This window comes from Equus caballus, chromosome 5 (assembly GCF_041296265.1).
Source record: "Equus caballus isolate H_3958 breed thoroughbred chromosome 5, TB-T2T, whole genome shotgun sequence".
NCBI lineage: Eukaryota > Metazoa > Chordata > Mammalia > Perissodactyla > Equidae > Equus > Equus caballus.
Window position 1 is genome coordinate 64,904,250 of NC_091688.1, and position 18,988 is coordinate 64,923,237.

General features: G+C 41.7%; 1 protein-coding gene across 1 annotated transcript in view; it reads left to right on the forward strand.

Annotated features, from left to right (window-relative positions):
- The first annotated feature begins 2,196 nt into the window (after positions 1–2,196).
- The window catches only part of SLC25A24 (solute carrier family 25 member 24), a 47,216-nt gene continuing 30,424 nt past the window's right edge, over positions 2,197–18,988 (forward strand). Inside the window, exons 1-3 of the mRNA XM_001492743.5 lie at positions 2,197–2,781; positions 14,586–14,712; positions 18,521–18,608. Of these exons, the coding sequence (XP_001492793.2) occupies positions 2,599–2,781; positions 14,586–14,712; positions 18,521–18,608 (398 nt within the window). The 5' untranslated portion in view covers positions 2,197–2,598. The remainder of the gene's footprint in view (positions 2,782–14,585; positions 14,713–18,520; positions 18,609–18,988) is intronic.

Here is an 18,988-nt window from a genome sequence, read left to right on the forward strand (position 1 = left end):
ATAATTTTTAAAATGAACGTTAGAGGAGCAATTTTTTATTGTTTCATAGATTCTTAGTTTTATTATTTATATGATGCAAATTTCTTCTAGCTACAGAACCTTGGAAGTTAAGTTATTTTCTGTTCCCCTGAGTAAACTGTATGCCCCATGAGGACAGAGACCCCTTTATACTTCTATAGCTGAAAATATTTAAAACCATGACTACACACCAATACCACTAATTCAAAGCCAATGCTATAGGGTTCATTCTAGCTTTCCCCTTTGCATATTTGTGACTCATGCTCTGACAGCAAGAAGCCTAGTTTTCGTTATCCTCAATGTAGTTATTTATTTGCTCAATCCCCTTGTATGCAACCAATCTCCCAACCCAATAGGCTGCTACCCCGCTCAGCCAGCTTCTTTCTTTGAGCTTTGACCCCTGCTGGGCAGCTTTCTTCAAGCCTGCCTAATGGCTTTTCACTGGTGATTCAGGACGGGAGGAAGGAAGGAAGGAAGGGAGGAAGGGAGAGAATAGGAAGGGAGGGAAGAAAGGAGGAAGGGAGAGGAAGAAAGGAAGGAAGGAAGGGAGGCAGGAAGGGAGGCAGGAAGGAAGGAGGGTTGTTTCCACAGAGTAAAATGAAACCTTTCTAGTGTCCAGTGCTGTGCATTTTAACATCCTCATACAGTTGTGCAGCCATCACCACAATCAAAACACAGAGCAGTTCCATCACCCTCAAAAGCTCCCTTATGCTCTTACGCAGTCAACACCCCACCCCGCCCCCCAGCCCCTGGCAACCTCTGATCCGTTTTCTGTCCCTATAGTTTTGCCTTTTCCAGAATGTTGTATAACGTATGGTTGTATGTGTCAGTAGTTCATTCCTTCTTATTGCTGACTACTCTTCCACTGTATGAATGCAACACACGTTGCTTATTCATTCACCCATTTAAGAACATTTTGCTTGTTTCCTGGTTTTGGCAGTTATGAATAAAACTGCTACAAACATTCTTGTACAAGTTTTGGTGTGAACTTAAGTTTTCTCCATCAAAATTTTGACAGGTAATTCCTCCACAAAAAAAAAAAAAAAAAAAAGAGGAAAATAAAAACATTTAAGTTTGGGATGACTATTTCAAGCAGCTTCTCTTTAAGTAGAGGATATCTACAGTAGGGGTTGAAGAAAGGTTTTTGAGGACAGATAGAAAATTTGATGACATTTGAAGGCCTTTCCAAAGGAAGAGGATAACGCTTAACAAGACTGGAAATTGGAAGGAATATAAGCCAACGAATAAGTTCAAAATTATTTTACTAAACAGACAGTCCTCAATTTACAAACTCTAGATTCACAAAAAGTCTTAGATGTGTGATATGAGAGGAGGTAGATACAGGGTCTGAGTTCCTGGATTTTGTTGGAAAAACTGGCCACCGTTTAGTGATTCAGAAGATGTGGGAAGAGCCTTCCTGACAAGCACAGAGTTGTATCTCCTGCGGATAATAGGAATACAATGATAGTTTCTATTCAGCAGCTGTGGATGAGCATAGAATTACTGCATTTAATGATATCTCAGTTGATTGGCACTTGAGAGTATTAAGACCTTTCACATACAGTATACAACCTTGTTATGAGACAGATATTTATACTCTCATTTTACTGATGAGAGGCTACTTAGAGAGGCCATGCCACATCTCCAAGTTTACCCAGCTGAAGGATTAGGACCCTGCTATTTTCTAAGTCCAATGTTCCTTCCCCTGTCTCATGTTATGCAGTAAGAAGTTCCGTCTCACCTGGGCAATAAACCCCAAGCCCTTACTGCACCCATCTTGAGAGGGAGGGGCCTGAGGTCCTAAGTGCTGTTGGCAGATCGTGCTGAGCTGTAGAGCAAAGTACTGTAATCCCTCTTTTTACCACTGCCCAACTGGATGAACATTGATTTTTTCCGCAAAAGACACTTCTCCTATTTTTTCCGCCGGTTTTATTGAGATGTAACTGATATATAACAGTATTAGTTTTAGGTGTTCCTTTTGTTTTTTAATTGCTTTCACATTTAACGCCTCTGCGTCTTAAAGCAGAATTCGCATCCCAGGTGTGCCACCACCCAACTCCCTCATTTTTGTGAATGGAAAACAGGCCCAGAGACTGTAGTGTCGGTGGAGTCACACGAAAAAGTCATACATCTGTGCTAGACAAAGCCCGATACGGTCCAATTTCCATGCAGAGAACCACCTCTGGGCAGTTCGCCAAGGCTCCAAGCCGGAAGGGAAGGGAGGCTTGAAGTAGCTTGAGCTTCAAATCTTCCGCCCCTAACCCCTTAAAACGCTGATGCTGAAACCCACGACCTCTGGGGGCTTCCTCCTCCTACCGCATCCCTGACCGCGGGACCCCAGGAGCGAGCAGAACTCCCTGCCCAGGTCCCCGCCGCAGCCCTCTCACTTCCTGCCGGCCCCGGGCAGCGCAGGCCCGTCCCTCCGCCTCTGCGCAGGCCGCCGGCGCGCTCCTCCCCCGCAGCCGCCAAGCGGCCACTCCCTGCGCGCCGAGCCGGCTCGGGTAGGTCCCCGTCGCGCCCGCGCAGCGCTCGGACCCCCGGTGACTCCCCTCGGCTGGGCCGCCCCGCGCCTCCGGGACCATGCTGCGCTGGCTGCGGGGCTTCGTGCTGCCCGCGGCGGCCTGCCAGGATGCCGAGCCGCCGACGCGCTACGAGACCCTCTTCCAGAAGCTGGACCACAACCGGGACGGCGTGGTGGACATCGGCGAGCTGCAGGAGGGGCTCAGGAGCCTGGGCATCCCCCTGGGCCAGGACGCCGAGGAGGTGGGTCGCTGCTGGGCGCAGCCTGAGGGCCAGGAGGGCTGCGGGGACTCGGCGCTGGCAGGACCGAGGGGGGCGGCCCCGGCTCTGCCGGGAGGAAGGCGGAACTGTGGCTTCCAGCCCTCGAAGGGGTTCAGAAGCTCAGGAACGGGGCGCGCGGCCAGGTACCCCCGGAACGGATGCGAGTCGGGGTCTGAAAGGCTACCGGTGTTTTTCCAGACAAAATTAGTGCAGCGAACACTCTGGCCCACCCACCGTAACAATGGAAAACCTTGTCCCACAATATTTTTGATCTGAATGCATTCCAGGTCTTTTACCTGCCTTTTTACGCCTTTGCAAACATTTAGTCAAGTTTTTTAGCTCTCAGCCTTTGCAAACATTTAATCAGTTTTTTAGCTTTCAGACTTCAGTGGGCCCCAAGTTCTGTAACAAGGCTCACACTTTGTATCTCTTCGAGGCTGCTTTGTTACACCAGCTAGTTTTGTCTGCTGTTTCAGAACTGTTTGAAAACCCATCGTATGTTTCCCCCAACTTCCTGTTGAGGAGGACAGACGACATTCCATTGTTTAAGGCATTCTTAGTGCCCTAAGTACATAAATTGATCTGAAGGGTTAGCCCGTCGCTGAGCAATTTCAGCTTCTCTGAGTCATTTTAAGTGTGTCCCTGAAGTTGAGGTCCCTTAGCGGGGTGGAGAAATTTGGAACCTCTCCAACCCCACTGAAACCTCAGAGGACATTTTGGCATTCCGTGTCCCAAGACGGAAAGTGATTAGGTAACTAGAATAGCCGACAACTGTTCTACAGTTCTATTTTAACTGCCCATCAATGTCTCTGGTAGTTACAGCCTCTTCAGTTTACTGTTTCTTCTTGAGTCAGAGTTACTAAGTTACAATTTTTAGGAAAGTGTCCATTTTGTCAAGGTTTCATAATATTCACTTACGATTTGATAAGTTCTGACTGTATCTGTATTTATGTTCTCTGTTTCATTCCTGCTATCTGTCTTCCCCACCCCCTTCAATCTTGCCAAAGGTTTATCTATTGTATTTGTACTTTGCATGAACCAACTTTGGTATATTTTGCTGAATGTCTCTTTTTAAAGTTCTCTTCCATTAATTTCTTCCATTATTTCCTTCTACTTTCTTTGGGTTTCCTCATTGGGTCTTTTTCTAATTCCTTGAGTTGAATGCTTGATTCACTAATTTTGAGCTACAGTAGCTCTTCTTTAGCTGCTTCCCACAAGTTTGTATTTTGTTGTTATTTCACTCTAAGTATTTTCTAATTTCATATATGATTTCATCTTGGAGCCATGAATTATTTAAATATGTGCTTTAAATTTCCATATTTTTTTGTTGGTTCTTGGAAAATATGAATAAAATACACAAACCTCTGGCAAGATTGATTAAGATAAAGAGAGAAGAACTAAAAATCAGGAATAGAAAAATGTCTTTAGTTTTCCAAAATTTATTAAAATTATAAAGTAAGTTGTATAAAACTGTCTGCAAACACATTGAACAGGATGGCATATATTTATCACTAAATGTATTTCACACATATACCTAAAATATATTATATATATACGTACATATACGCATAGATAATACCACTCCCTGTACTCATGCCAGATATTAATAACTATTGCCAGTACTCTTTTTTGACTGGCACATTCATCAGTAAAAGGTTAATAATGGTTATTTCTGGATGGTAGGAGTTAAATCACTTTTTCAGTTTTTTCTTCACAATTTTTGTATTTTAATTTTATAAAATGATTGTACACTATGTTATGATTAGAGAAAAAAGGAAGTTAGTTTTTATTTTGGATAAATATCACCTCCTTTGGGATGAGGCTTTCTAGGCCGCCTTCTGTAGACGAGTTGATCACACCCTGCTGTGTGTAGGTTGTCTGTCTCACACGTCACTACTCTTAGAATTTTCAAATACTGTTATCTTTGTTGACTGTGCACTCCACTAAGACCAAGCATCTTGAGGAAGGGGATCATGTCTTATTCATCTAAGCAAAGTAATTCAAAAAGATTCAGGACTGTGATTTGAAATACCCTAAACAAGGTGTGGGCTCCTTTGAAACAAAGAGAAAAAGGGCAAAATTTAATTGTAAAGCAGTTGTTAGTGCTTCTAGTTCCAGCATATGTAGGATAAGATAATAAAAAATCCACCTGTTGCAAGATATCTAGAAATGCTGGATAAAATAAGATAAACACTTAAAAAATACCTTTATTTTTCTTTTAGAGCAGTTTTAGGTTTATAACAAAATTAAGAGGAAGGTACAGAGGTTTCCCATATACCCTCTGTCCCTACACATCACATGCCTAGCCTCCCTCATTGTCAACATCACTCACCAGAATGGTACATTTTTTACCAAGGATGAACCTACATTGACACATCATAATCACCCACAGTCCACAGTTTACCGTAGGGTTCACTCTTGGTGTTGTACATTCTATGGGTTTGGACAAATGTATAATGGCATCCATCCACCATGATGGTATCACACAGCCTGTTTTCCTTGCCCTAAGAATCCTCTGTGCTCTGCCTCATCGCCCCCTCCTCCCACTGATCTTTTTGTTGCTTCTGTAGTTTTGCCAAACAAACATCTTTTTACACGCATAGATTGGCTTGTAAGAAAATAAGAAAAATCTAGTCAAAACTGCCTGGGTTTAAATCTTTGTTCTGCTATTTACTAGTTAACTTTGGGCAATTTTCTTAATCTCTCTAGCCTCAGTTTCCTCATCTGGGACAGAGGTAACATGACTACCTGCCTCAAAGGGTTATTATGAAGAATAAATGAATTAAAATATGTAAAGTACTTAGAAGAATGCCTGGTACCTAATAAGCAATCAGTTAACTGTTAGCCTTTAATTACCTAACACTATTATTACAATCCCTACTGAAAGACTGCGCAATTTATGATTGTAGATTTGCCAACTTTTCTTTATAATTGTCAATTTTGCCCTCTTACATTTTGAGATTATATTATTGGTGTATTCAAATTTAGCCTGTTGTATCTTCCTGTTGGATTGCTCCTTTTATCATTATGCTTGCTTGCCTACCCTTATAGCATAGTTTCTCCCATATTTTTCAAATGCCTGAGTCATTGCAGTAACCAGGGTCATTTTGCCAGGTCACCACTGGAAAATCTTCAGCTTTTGGGCTCCTGCCTTGTACAAGGCATTATCCTTGCCCACAGGGCTCTTTGCCTGCTGGGCAGTGAGCAAACCAGTTCCCAAACCCCATGTCACCGCCTCTTGTCTTGGACCACTCCTGGCACTAACTGTGTCAGTTCTGGTCCTCCAAGGAGCAGAAACCAAGATGGGAAGGGTGTGTAAAAGATTTATTGAGGGAAATGTCTGTAAGGGTAAGGGAGAGGGAACAAGAGTAAATCGAGAGCATCTTTAGACCATGATGCAAGCTTAATCCCTGTGAGCAGAGTGCAAGCAGGAAGGACTGGTTTAGGAAGAACCTCAGATCAGAGCATAGTTCTTAGAAAGTCTCTGCTAGGCTAATGGGGCGTCACTGAGGAAATGCTGTCTGTTAGTGGAGTCCTGCATCCGGCGGCCCAGGGCTAGTACCCTGCAGTGGCTGGTCCTTGGTTGGAGCAGCCTAGGCAAGTGTGGACTTGGTGTGAGTGCTGCAGCGGGTCCAAAGGTCCAAAGGTGTGGCAGGGTAGGCTTTCAGTCAACTCTGCTCCCACAGCGGGTGGGGTTATCTTGAAGGGCGATCTAACCTGGGCACCACAGACCACACCTTGTGCCACACAGATCTGCTTCTCTGCGTACATTTGGGGAGTGCTCCTTCATGGTCCTCAGCCTCTCTTCCTGAGGGAGGTCAGTGGGACAGACTACAGCCCCCACTGCTTCAGCTGGTTACAGATGGTACTCATTATTTCCTTTACTGGCTGTTCGTTTTAAATTCCACTCGCACTCAGCTATAATCTCTGCAGGCCTTTGTGACTTACCTGGTGGTGTGACTCACACCTTCATTCATGAGGGGTCTGAGCTTCTCAGGCCAGGGGTGCTGCATGTGCCCATTCAGAGTTATAACTGGGCGAGGGAGTAGTGGGCAGCATCCGTGTGGATCCCCTGAGTGCCATTCATATACCTCTTTGTCTCCCTGGGTAAAAGCAGCCTACACGTGCTGATCAGAGCCGATTTACACCTATAAGGATCGTGACTTCTTTTCTTTCTTCTTGGTCCCTGGACACAAGGAGTTCCAAATGTCCAGGTGGCAGTTGTAGTTCAATGGGACCCTTGCTGTGTTCTCTGGCAAGAGTGTATCCTGTTTGGGTACCAGAAACTAACCCTGCAGAGCCCAGAATTGTGGGCACAGGAAGCAAAACGTCTCCCACTGGGAGTAATAGTAAGGGAACCACTCCTGCTTCCACCTCTTGATTCTTGGACTCATGGTTCTTGCCAAGGGTGGCAACCCATCTTTGCCAAATATTTCCTCCTAGGTGATACTTCAGCTGTGCTTTCAGGGGTATGTGATATTGCCAGGGGATCCCATGGTCATGGGCCCACTCCCGGACCTCTTTCACTGTGAACTATCAACTCTGTTTTGCTCTCTCATATCAGTTCTGTAAAATGCTATCTGTCTTTCTTGTTACGCTGGCCATGACTTCTGTCTTTTCTACTTGGTCCTATAGACTCTATGCCCTGCCTGGATGTCTGTCTTCTATGACTCTTTGTGACTACTTGCGTTCTCTGCAGTGCACAGGGAAGGACTGTCTCCTGTGATTGTAAAATTCTCTTTTGTGGGAGAATTTGTTCTTGACTGGATCACAGCACGTCTTGTCAAACAGAATTAGAGTTTGCCACTGCTCGACAGCTCTTGGGGGAAACGTTTATCGCAAAGCCTACCGTATTACTTATGACTAACCATGGCACAACCTCCTCCTGAAGGCAACCCCGTGGGCATTTTAAGGACACGTGATGGTCCTCTCTGGTTTGTCGGTACTTGACATGATGACTGAATAGAGCAAGAGCCAACAGATCATGGCTTGATTAAATCTTCTTTGTGAATTTTTAAAAAAAATTTATTTCTTTGGAGCAGTTTTAGTTTCACAGCAAAATTAAGAGGAAGGTATAGAGATTTCCCATATTGCCCCTTCCCCTACATATGCGTTATCAACATCCCTCACCAGAGTGGTGCATTTGTTACAACTGATGAACCTACATTGACACATCGTTATCACCCAAAGTCCATAGTATACCTTAGTGTTCTCTCTTGGTGTTGTACAATGATATGTATTCATCTTTACAGTATCATACAGAGTATTTTCACTGACCTAAAAAATCCTTGGCCTATTTTTTTTTTCAAAGATTTTATTTTTTTCCTTTTTCTCCCCAAAGCCCCCTGGTACATAGTTGTATATTCTTTGTTGTGGGTCCTTCTAGTTGTGGCATGTGGGATGCTGCCTCAGTGTGGTTTGATGAGCAGTGCGATGTCCACGCCCAGGATTCGAACCAATGAAACACTGGGCCACCTGCAGCAGAGCGCGGGGACTTAACCACTCAGCCACGGGGGTCAACCCTCCTTGGCCTATTTTTATAGGCATATCGTGCTCTACCTAATCATTCTCCCATCCATTTCCCCAACCCCCTGGCAACCACTGATCTTTTTATTGTCTCCACAGTTCTGCCTTTTCCAGAATGTCATAGAACTAGAATCATATAGTATGTAGCCTTTTCAGATTGGCTTCTTTCACTTAGTAACTTGCACTTAAGTTTCCTCCGTGTCTTTTCATGGCTTGATAACTCATTTCTTTTTAGCGCTGAATAATATTCCATTGTTTGGATGTACCACAGTTTATCCATTCATCTACTGAAGGACATCTTGGTTGTTTCCAAGTTTTGGCAGTGATGAATAAAGCTGCTGTAAACATCTGTGTGCAGGTTTCTGTGTGGACATAAATTTTCAACTCTTTTGGGTAAATACCAAAGAACATGACTGCTAGATTGTATGGTAAGAGTGTGTTTAGTTTTGTAAGAAACTGCCAAACTGTCTTCCAAAGTAGCTGTACCCTTTTGCATTCCCACCAGCAAGGAATGAGACTTCTTGTTGCTCCACATGAATTTTAATTAAAGAGTACTCTATAGTTAGGAAAATAAATTACATAAAAAAGTAGAGTTTTTACTGTGAAACTATACCTCCGGGTTTCCAGTGGAGTAGGATGAGGAGCCACGGGTATATGTACAGGGAATCCAGAGCTCTCTGTGGCCTCCCTTTGCATATTCCCTAGCATGGGGTTAAGAAGAAGCCACAGACATCATTTATGAGTATCTCCTCACTTCTCTCTGGGATCCCAGCTGACTTAACTTCTGTGCATTTTGAGCTTATCCTCCCACGTGCACTGCCAACATCTGTAAGGACAGAGCGGGGACCCTGGCTGTTAGAGCTGTGTTGGTGGAGCCACCGCAGAGGCTGGGTGAAGAGAAGGAACTGGGGATGGAGGTGGGAGAGAGTGCAGAAGGAAAGGCCCAAGTGGGCAGATTTCCGTTAGGTTCCCAATTCCCAGTCTTCACTACAACAATTAAGTGCTTCAACCTTCGAAGAATTCTTCGAAAGGTGTGACCAAACAACTTTAAAAAAATGTTGGACCTCACCACCAGTCATGATGGCCCCACAGTCCCTGTTCCAACATCCCCTATGCACTTTTCTCTAAAAAGAAGCTCTACCTTTAGAGACAGTCCTGTGCAGAGGTCTTTCCAGAAGTTTCTGGGGAAAGAGCATGAGTTGTCCCCTCTAGGCTCCTCCTGGAGTGGGGTGGGACTAGGGCATCTGATCTGCTTACCTGGGGGTGCAGCCAAAATGCCATGGCCTCCCCGCTCCCCAGCCCGGCCCCCACCTGAGGCTCCCAGGCTGAGCCTCCTGCGCAACACCTGCCTCTGCCCTGGGGCGGTTGTGATGCCCCCTCTCCTCCCTGCGCTCTACCTGCCAAGTGGCTTTGTCTTTGGTGCCTCAGAGGATGCTGCTATCTTAGGTCTCTGCCAGCTGCACGTGTGGTGGGCGCATATCCCCTTCTTCCCTCTCATTTCCACCTCTGAGAGACTTATGGGGGCTGCAGGACCACCTCTGCCACCAGAGACATCCCAGATGGATGCCCTCTGTAAAGGACTCTTTTGGTACCTGGACCTTGATGAAGACGGGACCCTGGACATCCTTGAGCTTCAGGAATGCCTGCAGGATGTAGGGAACATTCAGCTCCAGGGGGCAGTGAAGGTGGGCCTCAGTGGGGCTCTGGTCAGAGAGATGTTGGTGCTGGGAGCCCTGGAGACAACTTGGGCAGAGACGGATGAAGCCAAATTTACGCAATTGCAAGTTTGACCTGGGCCTCACTAGAGTTTTCAAGTCCGTTACCAACGTTACTGTATTCAGGATAACTCAACACAGTTAATACTTTTCTCAAGCATTTTTCTTAGTTTTCTCCCTGGCTCTAATAAAACTTCCAAATTCAAATTGCACTCAAGATGTTGATTGCAACCTTGTTTTGGGGGTCACCTTGTTCAGTGTACTTACCTGTTATTAGTAACCTAGATGGGCATCTTGGCCAAAGGTGCTCTTTCCCCACTATGGGGAATTGAGATAATCACTATATGTGTGTTTGGGAGTAGGGCAGTAATGGGAAATTCTCTAATATTATATTTTGGTTTCCATTCCTGGAAGGAGGACATTCTGTCTGAGTGGCTTGTCCTCTTGCGTTTTCACCAGTGCTGATGTTTCCTTGTAACAAGGCTTAATTATCAGACTTTTAAAGACTGAATTTGGGCATCATTTCCTTTGCAAATCCTTTTTTCCCAGAAGCCTAGGTTACAGGCTCCTTCTTAGTATGTGTTGCCTCATACATGTTTCTGTCACTGTATTTCCAAGTTATTTTCTGTTTGGAAGTTATTATTGAATATAATTCTTACTTTCCAATTATATTTGCCCTTTGGATGTTTAACCCACGAGACTGGGAGATCCACGAGAGTAAGGACTGTTGAATTCATTTCAGATAATTGGTACTTTGTGCTCAAAAAACTGTTGGTTGAGTTCTGTCATGTTAGGATTTAGTAACTCTCTTCCTATTAGCTGTGTGAGGTATAGGAGTGTTCATTGTAATCATCCATTCGGTAATTGATCGTATACATTTTTAGCACATTTTCTATGTGCCAAGCACTGTGTCCTGGTTTCCTCATTTGAAACATCAAAGGCCTGGCTTGGATGTTGTATGTGGACCAGGACAGTCCAAAACGTTATCTCTGTAAAGTTCACTTGGTTTTTTAAATTCCCCCCAAAAGTGTTTTTCCTTTTAAAGCTAAATGTCCTTCATGCTTATTATACTTAGATTTTCTTGTACTTGGGTTATACTTAGATTTTCAAGTATGACTTGTTTATTAGATACAAACTAACCTTTCGTAAGAAATTCTGGATTGTGCATAAACAAGTTCAATCCTTTAAAACACATTTTTTCCTTATCAAAACAAAAGTTTTTGCAAACGCGTCTTTTGTTTTTGGCAAGAGATGATGTGACCATATAAAGGCCTTTTATACCCAGTGATGACTGATGAGGGCTCACATATCAAAACTGAGGAAGGGGCCTCTCTGGAGGGCCCTGCACCAACCGCAGGGAACCTTATGTTTTAGGGAACACTGATGTGGCCTTTCCTCAGGTGACAGTGACATCTCTAGGAAGTTCTGATATCTTCCCCCGCATGTCTCCAGCTTCCTTAGTAGAAAATTCATTTATATAGATTGAGAATTCAATTGATTTTTTTTTGGTGAGGAAACATCTGTTGATGGCAACGTCTGTTGCCAGGCTTCCTCTTTTTGCTTGAGGAAGATTGTTCCTGAGCTAACAGCAGTGCCCATCTTCCTCTATTTTATACGTGGGACGCCTGCCACAGCATGGCTTGATGAGCAGTGTGTGGGTCCACACCCAGGATCCGAACAGGCAAACCCCGGGCCACCAAAGCAGAGTGCACGAACTTAATTAACCACGATGCCACCAGGCTGGCCCCTGGTTTTGTTTTGTTTTTTTACCTTGAAAGGTGAGAGACTGAATATACAAATGGACAATGGTTAAACCATATTTAAAACTGAACTTTGACCCACAACCTGCAGCAGGCTGCCCAGGAAACCAACACCTTATCTACCATAAACAGCCCAGGAAACTAGCCTGCTATAAGTCGGACTGACAGGAAACCAGATTGCTGTCTCTAGTGACAATCTGGGAAGCTAAACAATAACTTCTGAAACAGGCAGCCCCAAAATGGCTAGCAGTTGATTAATAACGGACAGCTTCCCTAATTTTTGTCCTACTTCCAACTTAGGACCAACCAGAGAAAGCCAAATATGGACCCCTAACCAATTACACAGTGTGCCCCTCTTCTAGTTAGCTCACCTACAGCTTCCCCAGGCCACCGGCCTTTCATCAGGGCACATCTGAAGCCTCCTTTTTTCCGTTATAAGGCTTCCCATCCTCTGCCAAAACGCAAGGGACAGTGGCTGACTCCCTTGCTGTAGCAAGCTCAGCCTTTGCTTTTCTCATTTGATTGGTCTTCATTTATTTCCACGTAGGAAGACACAAGAAAATTCAAAAGTCAAGTCCTAGTCTTTCATATTACTATAAATCGAAATCATTAGGCAATTGTAACTCTGGGAGTCCTTATTTACTATAAGAAAAGTTAAAGAAATATGGGTGAAAAAGTCAAGCTATACAAAGATAGGGTCAGTCATGCCTTGTAACTTGTGGTTTTGAAAGTGTTCACTGACATTTCCATTGACCAAGATATAAACTACTTAGATGAAACTTTAGTACATAAATGGGGCCCCAGAATGCTGTGACATTTTCTCTTGGATTAGGCAGATCTCAGTATATGTGTTGAATAATCAGGAAATAATTTCCAGGTGAAAATCATCCTCAGTCTAATTTGTGAAAGTAATTAAATAGCAATAGTTATTTTTCAGTCACAGCACAAATGTATTTGCTTTTAAAACTGTAAATAATAATTGATGGTATTGGAATCAAGCTGTTTAGGTTGCAGATAAGATAATCCTTCTCACTCTAGCTTAAACTAAAAAGGCTAGAATTCTCTGTAGATACCCTTTATCAGATTAAGGAAGCACCACTCTATGCCTAGTTTGCTCTGAGTTTTTAATCATGAATGATGTTGAATCCATCAAATGTTTTTTCTATATTTATTAAGATGATCTATGATTTTCTCTTTTATTCTGTTAATGTAGTAAATGACAAGATTTTTTGTTTTTAATGTTACCCTAACCTGGCATTAGTGGAATGTATTCATCTTGTATGTATGTATGTGTGTGTGTGTGTGTGTGTGTGTGTATGTATGTATGATATTGTCCATTTTATATATTGTTATATCCATATATTATTTTATATAGAGAGAGTATTGTCCATTTCATATATAGTATTATCCATTTTATATATTGTTAGATTTGTCTTGCTGCCATTTTATTTAGGATTTTTGCATCTATTTCACTAATGACATTGCTTATAATTTTCTTTCATGGGAATGTCTTTAAATTACCGATTAAAATTTTTGATACTTATAGGACTACTCAGATTTTCTGTTGACTTGTGTCAATTTTTGGTTAGTTCTCTTTTTTCAGGCATTTGTCTATTTTGTCTCAATTTTCATGTATATATACATATATATATATATATAGTGTGTGTGTGTGTGTGTGTGTATGTGGGTGTGAGGAAGAGTTGCTCTGAGCTAACATCTGTTGCCAATCCTCCTCTTTTTTTGCTTGAGGGAAGATTAGCCCAGAGCTAACATCTGTGCCAGTCTTCCTCTACTTTGTATGTGAGATGCCTCCACAGCACAGCTGATGAGTGGAGTAGGTCTGCACCTGGGATCTGAACCTGTGAACCCCAGGCTGCCAAAGCAGAGTGTGTGGAACTTTAACCACTTGGCCATGGGGCTGGCCCTTCAATTTTCATATTTTTTGATATAAAGTTGTTCATAACATCTTTAATATCTATTGTCTCTAGTGATTTTCATCATTACTTTCTGACATTGGTTATTTGCCAGTTTCAGGCATTTATCAGTTTTATTGGCCTTTTCAAAGAGCCATCTTTTAATATTGTTGATCCTCTCAATAGTATATTTGTTTTCTTTTTATTACTTTTTACTTTGTATTTCTTTTCTTCAACCTTTTTTTGTTTACTTTTTTTTCTAATTGCTTGAGATCAAGGTAAGCTTCAATGATTCATCATTATTTCCAGCCTTCCTTCTTTTCTAATTATGCATTTTAAGCCATAAATTTTGTTGCACCTTGTAAGTTTCAGACTTTTTTCTCTCTGAGTCCAGAGCGTGGAGGACTGACCATTATACTATCCTGCCACAATGAGGCATTATTTTCCCAGAAGAGCATGACCATCAAACCAATAGAATTTGTAAGCTTTGAGTGGGTGATTGCAAGTGTCTTAACAGGCAGAAGGTTTATTTATGTTTTGGGTGGCAGTGGGAGAGGGCTTACATGTAATATCAAATACCGTGATTTTTATTTCTTTCTCAAAAGTGATGATTTTGATATGACAGTAGTTTGATATGACAGCTTTTTATAAAGGTCATCTTCAGGAAAAGATTATTTAATTTTGCAAATCAAAGGGAAAAATAATATTTTAGATATTTAAATTTCATGCCGGGTCAAATGTTTGTCTTCTGGCTTGGGATTTATCAAATGCAAATCTTATAGGAAAACAGACAATTTGCTTGAAGTGTATGTGCAAATAATTTATGTTTTAGCCCATATAAAAATATCTCTATTTTTTTTCTTTTTTTGTAGAAAATTTTTACTACCGGTGATATCAACAAAGATGGGAAGCTGGATTTTGAAGAATTTATGAAGTACCTTAAAGACCATGAGAAAAAAATGAAATTGGCATTTAAGAGTTTGGACAAAAATAATGATGGTATGTCTTATTTTCTATTCATCACCAACTGTGAAGAAGCACTTCTCATACTTCCAAGTATCTAAAGCAATGTATGTTTAGTCTCTCTTTTTTTAGATAATTATTACTAGTGTTAGTAATTGCTTTTTTTAGTAATGTGATTTTTATATAGAATATTTTAATGAAGAAAACTTATAGACAGCTTTGCCCACTGAATTATAAACTGTGAATAGGGCTTTTTGTAAAATATTAGCTATGAGGAGCTGACCCCATGGCATAGTGGTTAATTTTGGCATGCTCTGCTTTGGTGGCCCAGGTTCGTGGGTTCAGATCCTAGGCATGGACCAACACCACTTTTCAGCCATGCTGTGGTGGTAACCCACATATAAAGTGGAGAAAGATTGGCACAGATGTTAGCTCAGGGCTAATCTTCCTCAGCTAAAAAAGAAGGAAAAAAGAGGAAGATTGGCAACATATGTTAGCTCAGGGCTAATCTTTCTCAGCAACAAAAAAAGAATATTAACTATGGAACATTATGCTGGTTTGACTTAAAGCTATGGGTTAAAAATAATTATGTTTCCTTCCTTGGCAAGAGAGATTTATTTTTGTTCATGTGTAGGCATAAGAATTGTATATTCTAAAATTTAAAAAACTTTCAGATTCTCTTGCATTTCATAGTCTTTTTGAAAGAAGTAATTTAGAGAAGATACTCTCTGATCCTGAAAATTAGGGAAAAAAAATAGCAGATAGACATTTAAATATATTCCTTCTGATCGGGATTATGGTTTCTCAATTTAGGTTAATGGCTTGGAGTGAGAGTCCAATTGTGTAGAGCAGAAAGCGACGGCCGCAGAAGGAGAAGGGGGGCATTACAAAACCCTTATCAGCAGAGGCAACCTTTAATAGGAAGAGAGAATTTATTTTAAACAATTGTAATGCAGCCTCAAACCCTTCCCCACATATGAGTGGTCAAGGCCATTCCATTCACAGACTTGTTATTGGAGAAACAAGTAAATAGATTGAGAGAAAATATGACTTATACCACAGGTGGGCAAACTTTTTTTGCAAAAGGCCAGATAGTAAACATTTTAGCTTCGTGGGCCCTATGGTCTTAGTTTCAGCAGCTCGTCTCTGCTGTCATAGCACAAAAACTCAACCGCCGTAGCACAAAAACCAGCTGTATGTAAATGAATGAGCATGGTTGTGTTCCAATAAAACTTTATTCACGAAAGCAGGCAACAGGCCTTATTTGGCCAGAGGGTTCTAGTTTGCTGGCCTCTGGTTTATACTGAACGTTCACTTCAGTTAGAGTCAAGGCAACTGAACTCTTTCTAGATTCAAACAAACAACTAAACTCTTTGAATGGATTTGATGATCTTTCGAGTCTGTGACTCTCAGCCAGGAAGAGCTGAGTTTGTAGCAGAAAGTAGTGCTGGTGGAACGTCGTTACCTCCCGTAAACCTCACTTTCTATGCCCCAAGTCTAGCTTTAGTCCAATCTTCTAGCAAAACTCAGTTCTTACAATCAACTTCCTCCCCGCAAACTTTTATCCCACCTGGAACCCTCTACAGTTTAGTTGCAGGACGGGGCTGTCTGTATAGTGTTGGGTCGGGCAGCAGCTGGAGATGGCGCCACCTCAGGATCATCTGCCAGATAAGTAGAGGTTGTTCATCCCAGTACATAGGTTGTGCACACATCACTTGTCCATTTCAGAAAGTTCTAAATGAGCTGAGAAAATAATTAAAGATGAAATTTTAATGATACATTTGTAGTAAATGCATAGTTTCCCCGTGATTTATCTTGTTTGGATATTTTAAAACAGTTTCTCATTATAGGTTCATATTTTTGTTTATCAGACTTCCTTAAAGAAAAGCAAAAAGTCACATCCTCATTATTTGTGGGTTCTGTATCTGAGAACTTGCCTTCTTGCTAAAATTTAACCCCAAAAGCAACCCCAAATCAATACTCGCGGCACTTTTGCGGTCATTCATGGACATGTACAGAGCAGCAACAACTTTCATTTGCTTGACGAGCACATTTCCAGCAGAGATAGAGCAAGGCTATGCTCTGTGCTGCTCAGTTTCTTGTGTGAGCTCTCCTACTGTTAACAAGTGTCCTTCTGCAGTATACTTAGTGCCATGTTTTTTGCATTTTTGTGCTTTTTTTGGGGTGATTTTGATGTTTAAAGTGGCTCCCAAGCATTGCGCGAAAGTGCTGTCTCTCATTCCTAAGTGCAGGAAGACTGTGATGTGCCTTAGGGAGACAACACGTGTGTTAGATGAGCCTCATTCAGGCATGCATTGCGGTGCTGTTGGCTGTGAGCTCACTGTTAATGAGTCAACAATATATATATTAAATAGGGTGTCCTTGAACAGCAGCACACCCAGAACGAGGTTTTGTGTTGATTGGTTAATGAAAATGTTCTAACCAGAGACTCACAGGAACATAACCCTGTATTTCCCGTAGGAACAATGGTTCAGTATTTGGTAATTCAGGGTTAACAGTGACCTTCAAGAATGTAACTACCATGAATAATGAGAACTGACTGTATTTCCTTAAGGTGCAATTATAAAGGAGAGTATTCACAGTGGTATTTAAGGAATTTCATTGCTGACAGAGAGATTCCTCTAACTGTCCTTACGTTGTCCAGAATCTCATGCTGCTCCTTTCCTCTCCCCAGGAGAATTCTCTCCAAGTCCTGTAATTTCTTCAAAGTCCTTCTCTTAAATGAAGTCTTTCCTCAGCCAGCCCTGATGACCTAGTGGTTAAAGTTCAGTACACTCCGCTTTGGCAGCGCAGGCGTGGAACCACACCACTTGTCTGTCAGTAGCCATGTTGTAGTGGCAGCTCACATAGAAGGACTAGAACAGGTTACAACTAGGATATACAACTATGCACTGGGGCTGTGGGGAGAAAAAAAAAGAAAAAGAGGAAGATTGGCAACAGATGTTAGCTCAGGGCAAATCTTTCCCAGCAAAAAAATAAATAAATAAATAAAAAAGAAGTCTTTCCTTTCACCACTAACAATAGTTTTTATCTTCTTCTTTTCCTGGAGAACTTTGCTGTTAATACTGGTTTGCCATCAGACCCTCTCTTATTTTGTTTTATTTCATCCTATTCCATGAATGTTAGTCTTTGGATCCTCATGAGTCTGTGAGCTTCTTGAGAGAAATCCAGCATGGCTGACAGTCATTGCTTATATTTTCTCTTTCTTCCTCCCTTCTGGTTCTTCTGTCTACAAACATGCTCTAATTTCTTTCACAATAATTTTCCCTCTTCTATCAGCCTACTATCCCTGCTGTCTTTATTTTTATTGCCAGCTTCCTCAAAAGAATAGTCCACACCCTTTGGCTCCATTTAGTCATTTTCCACTTCCTTTTAACCCAGTGCACAGCATCGTTATGCATAATAAATGCCTAGTCCTTTACTTAAATGTAGAAATGCATGCTTTAAAAATTAATAGATCCTAGTGTAATTGAATTCACCTCAAAGTCAGAGTATCTTGCTTTGACTCTCAGTTCTGCTGCTTCTTAATGTCATTGCTTGGTAAGGCCACGTAAGCTCTCAGTCTCTGCAATATCATCATTTACTTACACGACTGTTAGGATTTCTGAATGACATAGTGTGTACATACTTGTTTAATGTATTTGCTAAATTTTGACTTGGTGTTGCAACATGTATTTAAGCAAATCTAGAACACCTAAGTTCAGAATTTTGCCTAATTAGTTCAAGAGTTTCGCTTATAAAATGAGGGATTTGAAAAATTCATGAATTCTAAGGTCCTTACCAGTTCTGAGTCTGAGTTTATGCTCTTTTTATTTTTTTGAAGGAAAAATTGATGCTTCCGAAATTGTCCAGTCTCTCCAGATACTAGGTCTGACTATTTCTGAGCAACAAGCAGAGTTGATTCTTCAAAGGTAAGCTCTTCATCTTATTGACTTTCATTTTAATATCCTGCATTAGAGGTCTACGTTCGTAAGTGTGGCTTAGAATAGCTCTCTGTGCCTCGCCTTTCCTCAGTACGTACATTCAATGTCTTTCTTCTCTTTTTCTTCCTTTTCATTTTGTATGTACACATATGTCTGAAGTGTAAGAATGGGAAATGTAAGCTCAGATTGGACTCTCTTGCGAGGCCTCAAGGGGCCGTGGAATGGCAGGAAGGTTTTAAATCTATAGAAAAAAAGACTAAGAGTTTTAGTGCTGCTGTTTTTCCCATTTGGTTCTTAATATGATAGTGGAACTCATTGTTTCAAAATAAGGAGTCTAGCAGGTTCATCACAGTACTTAACCCATATGT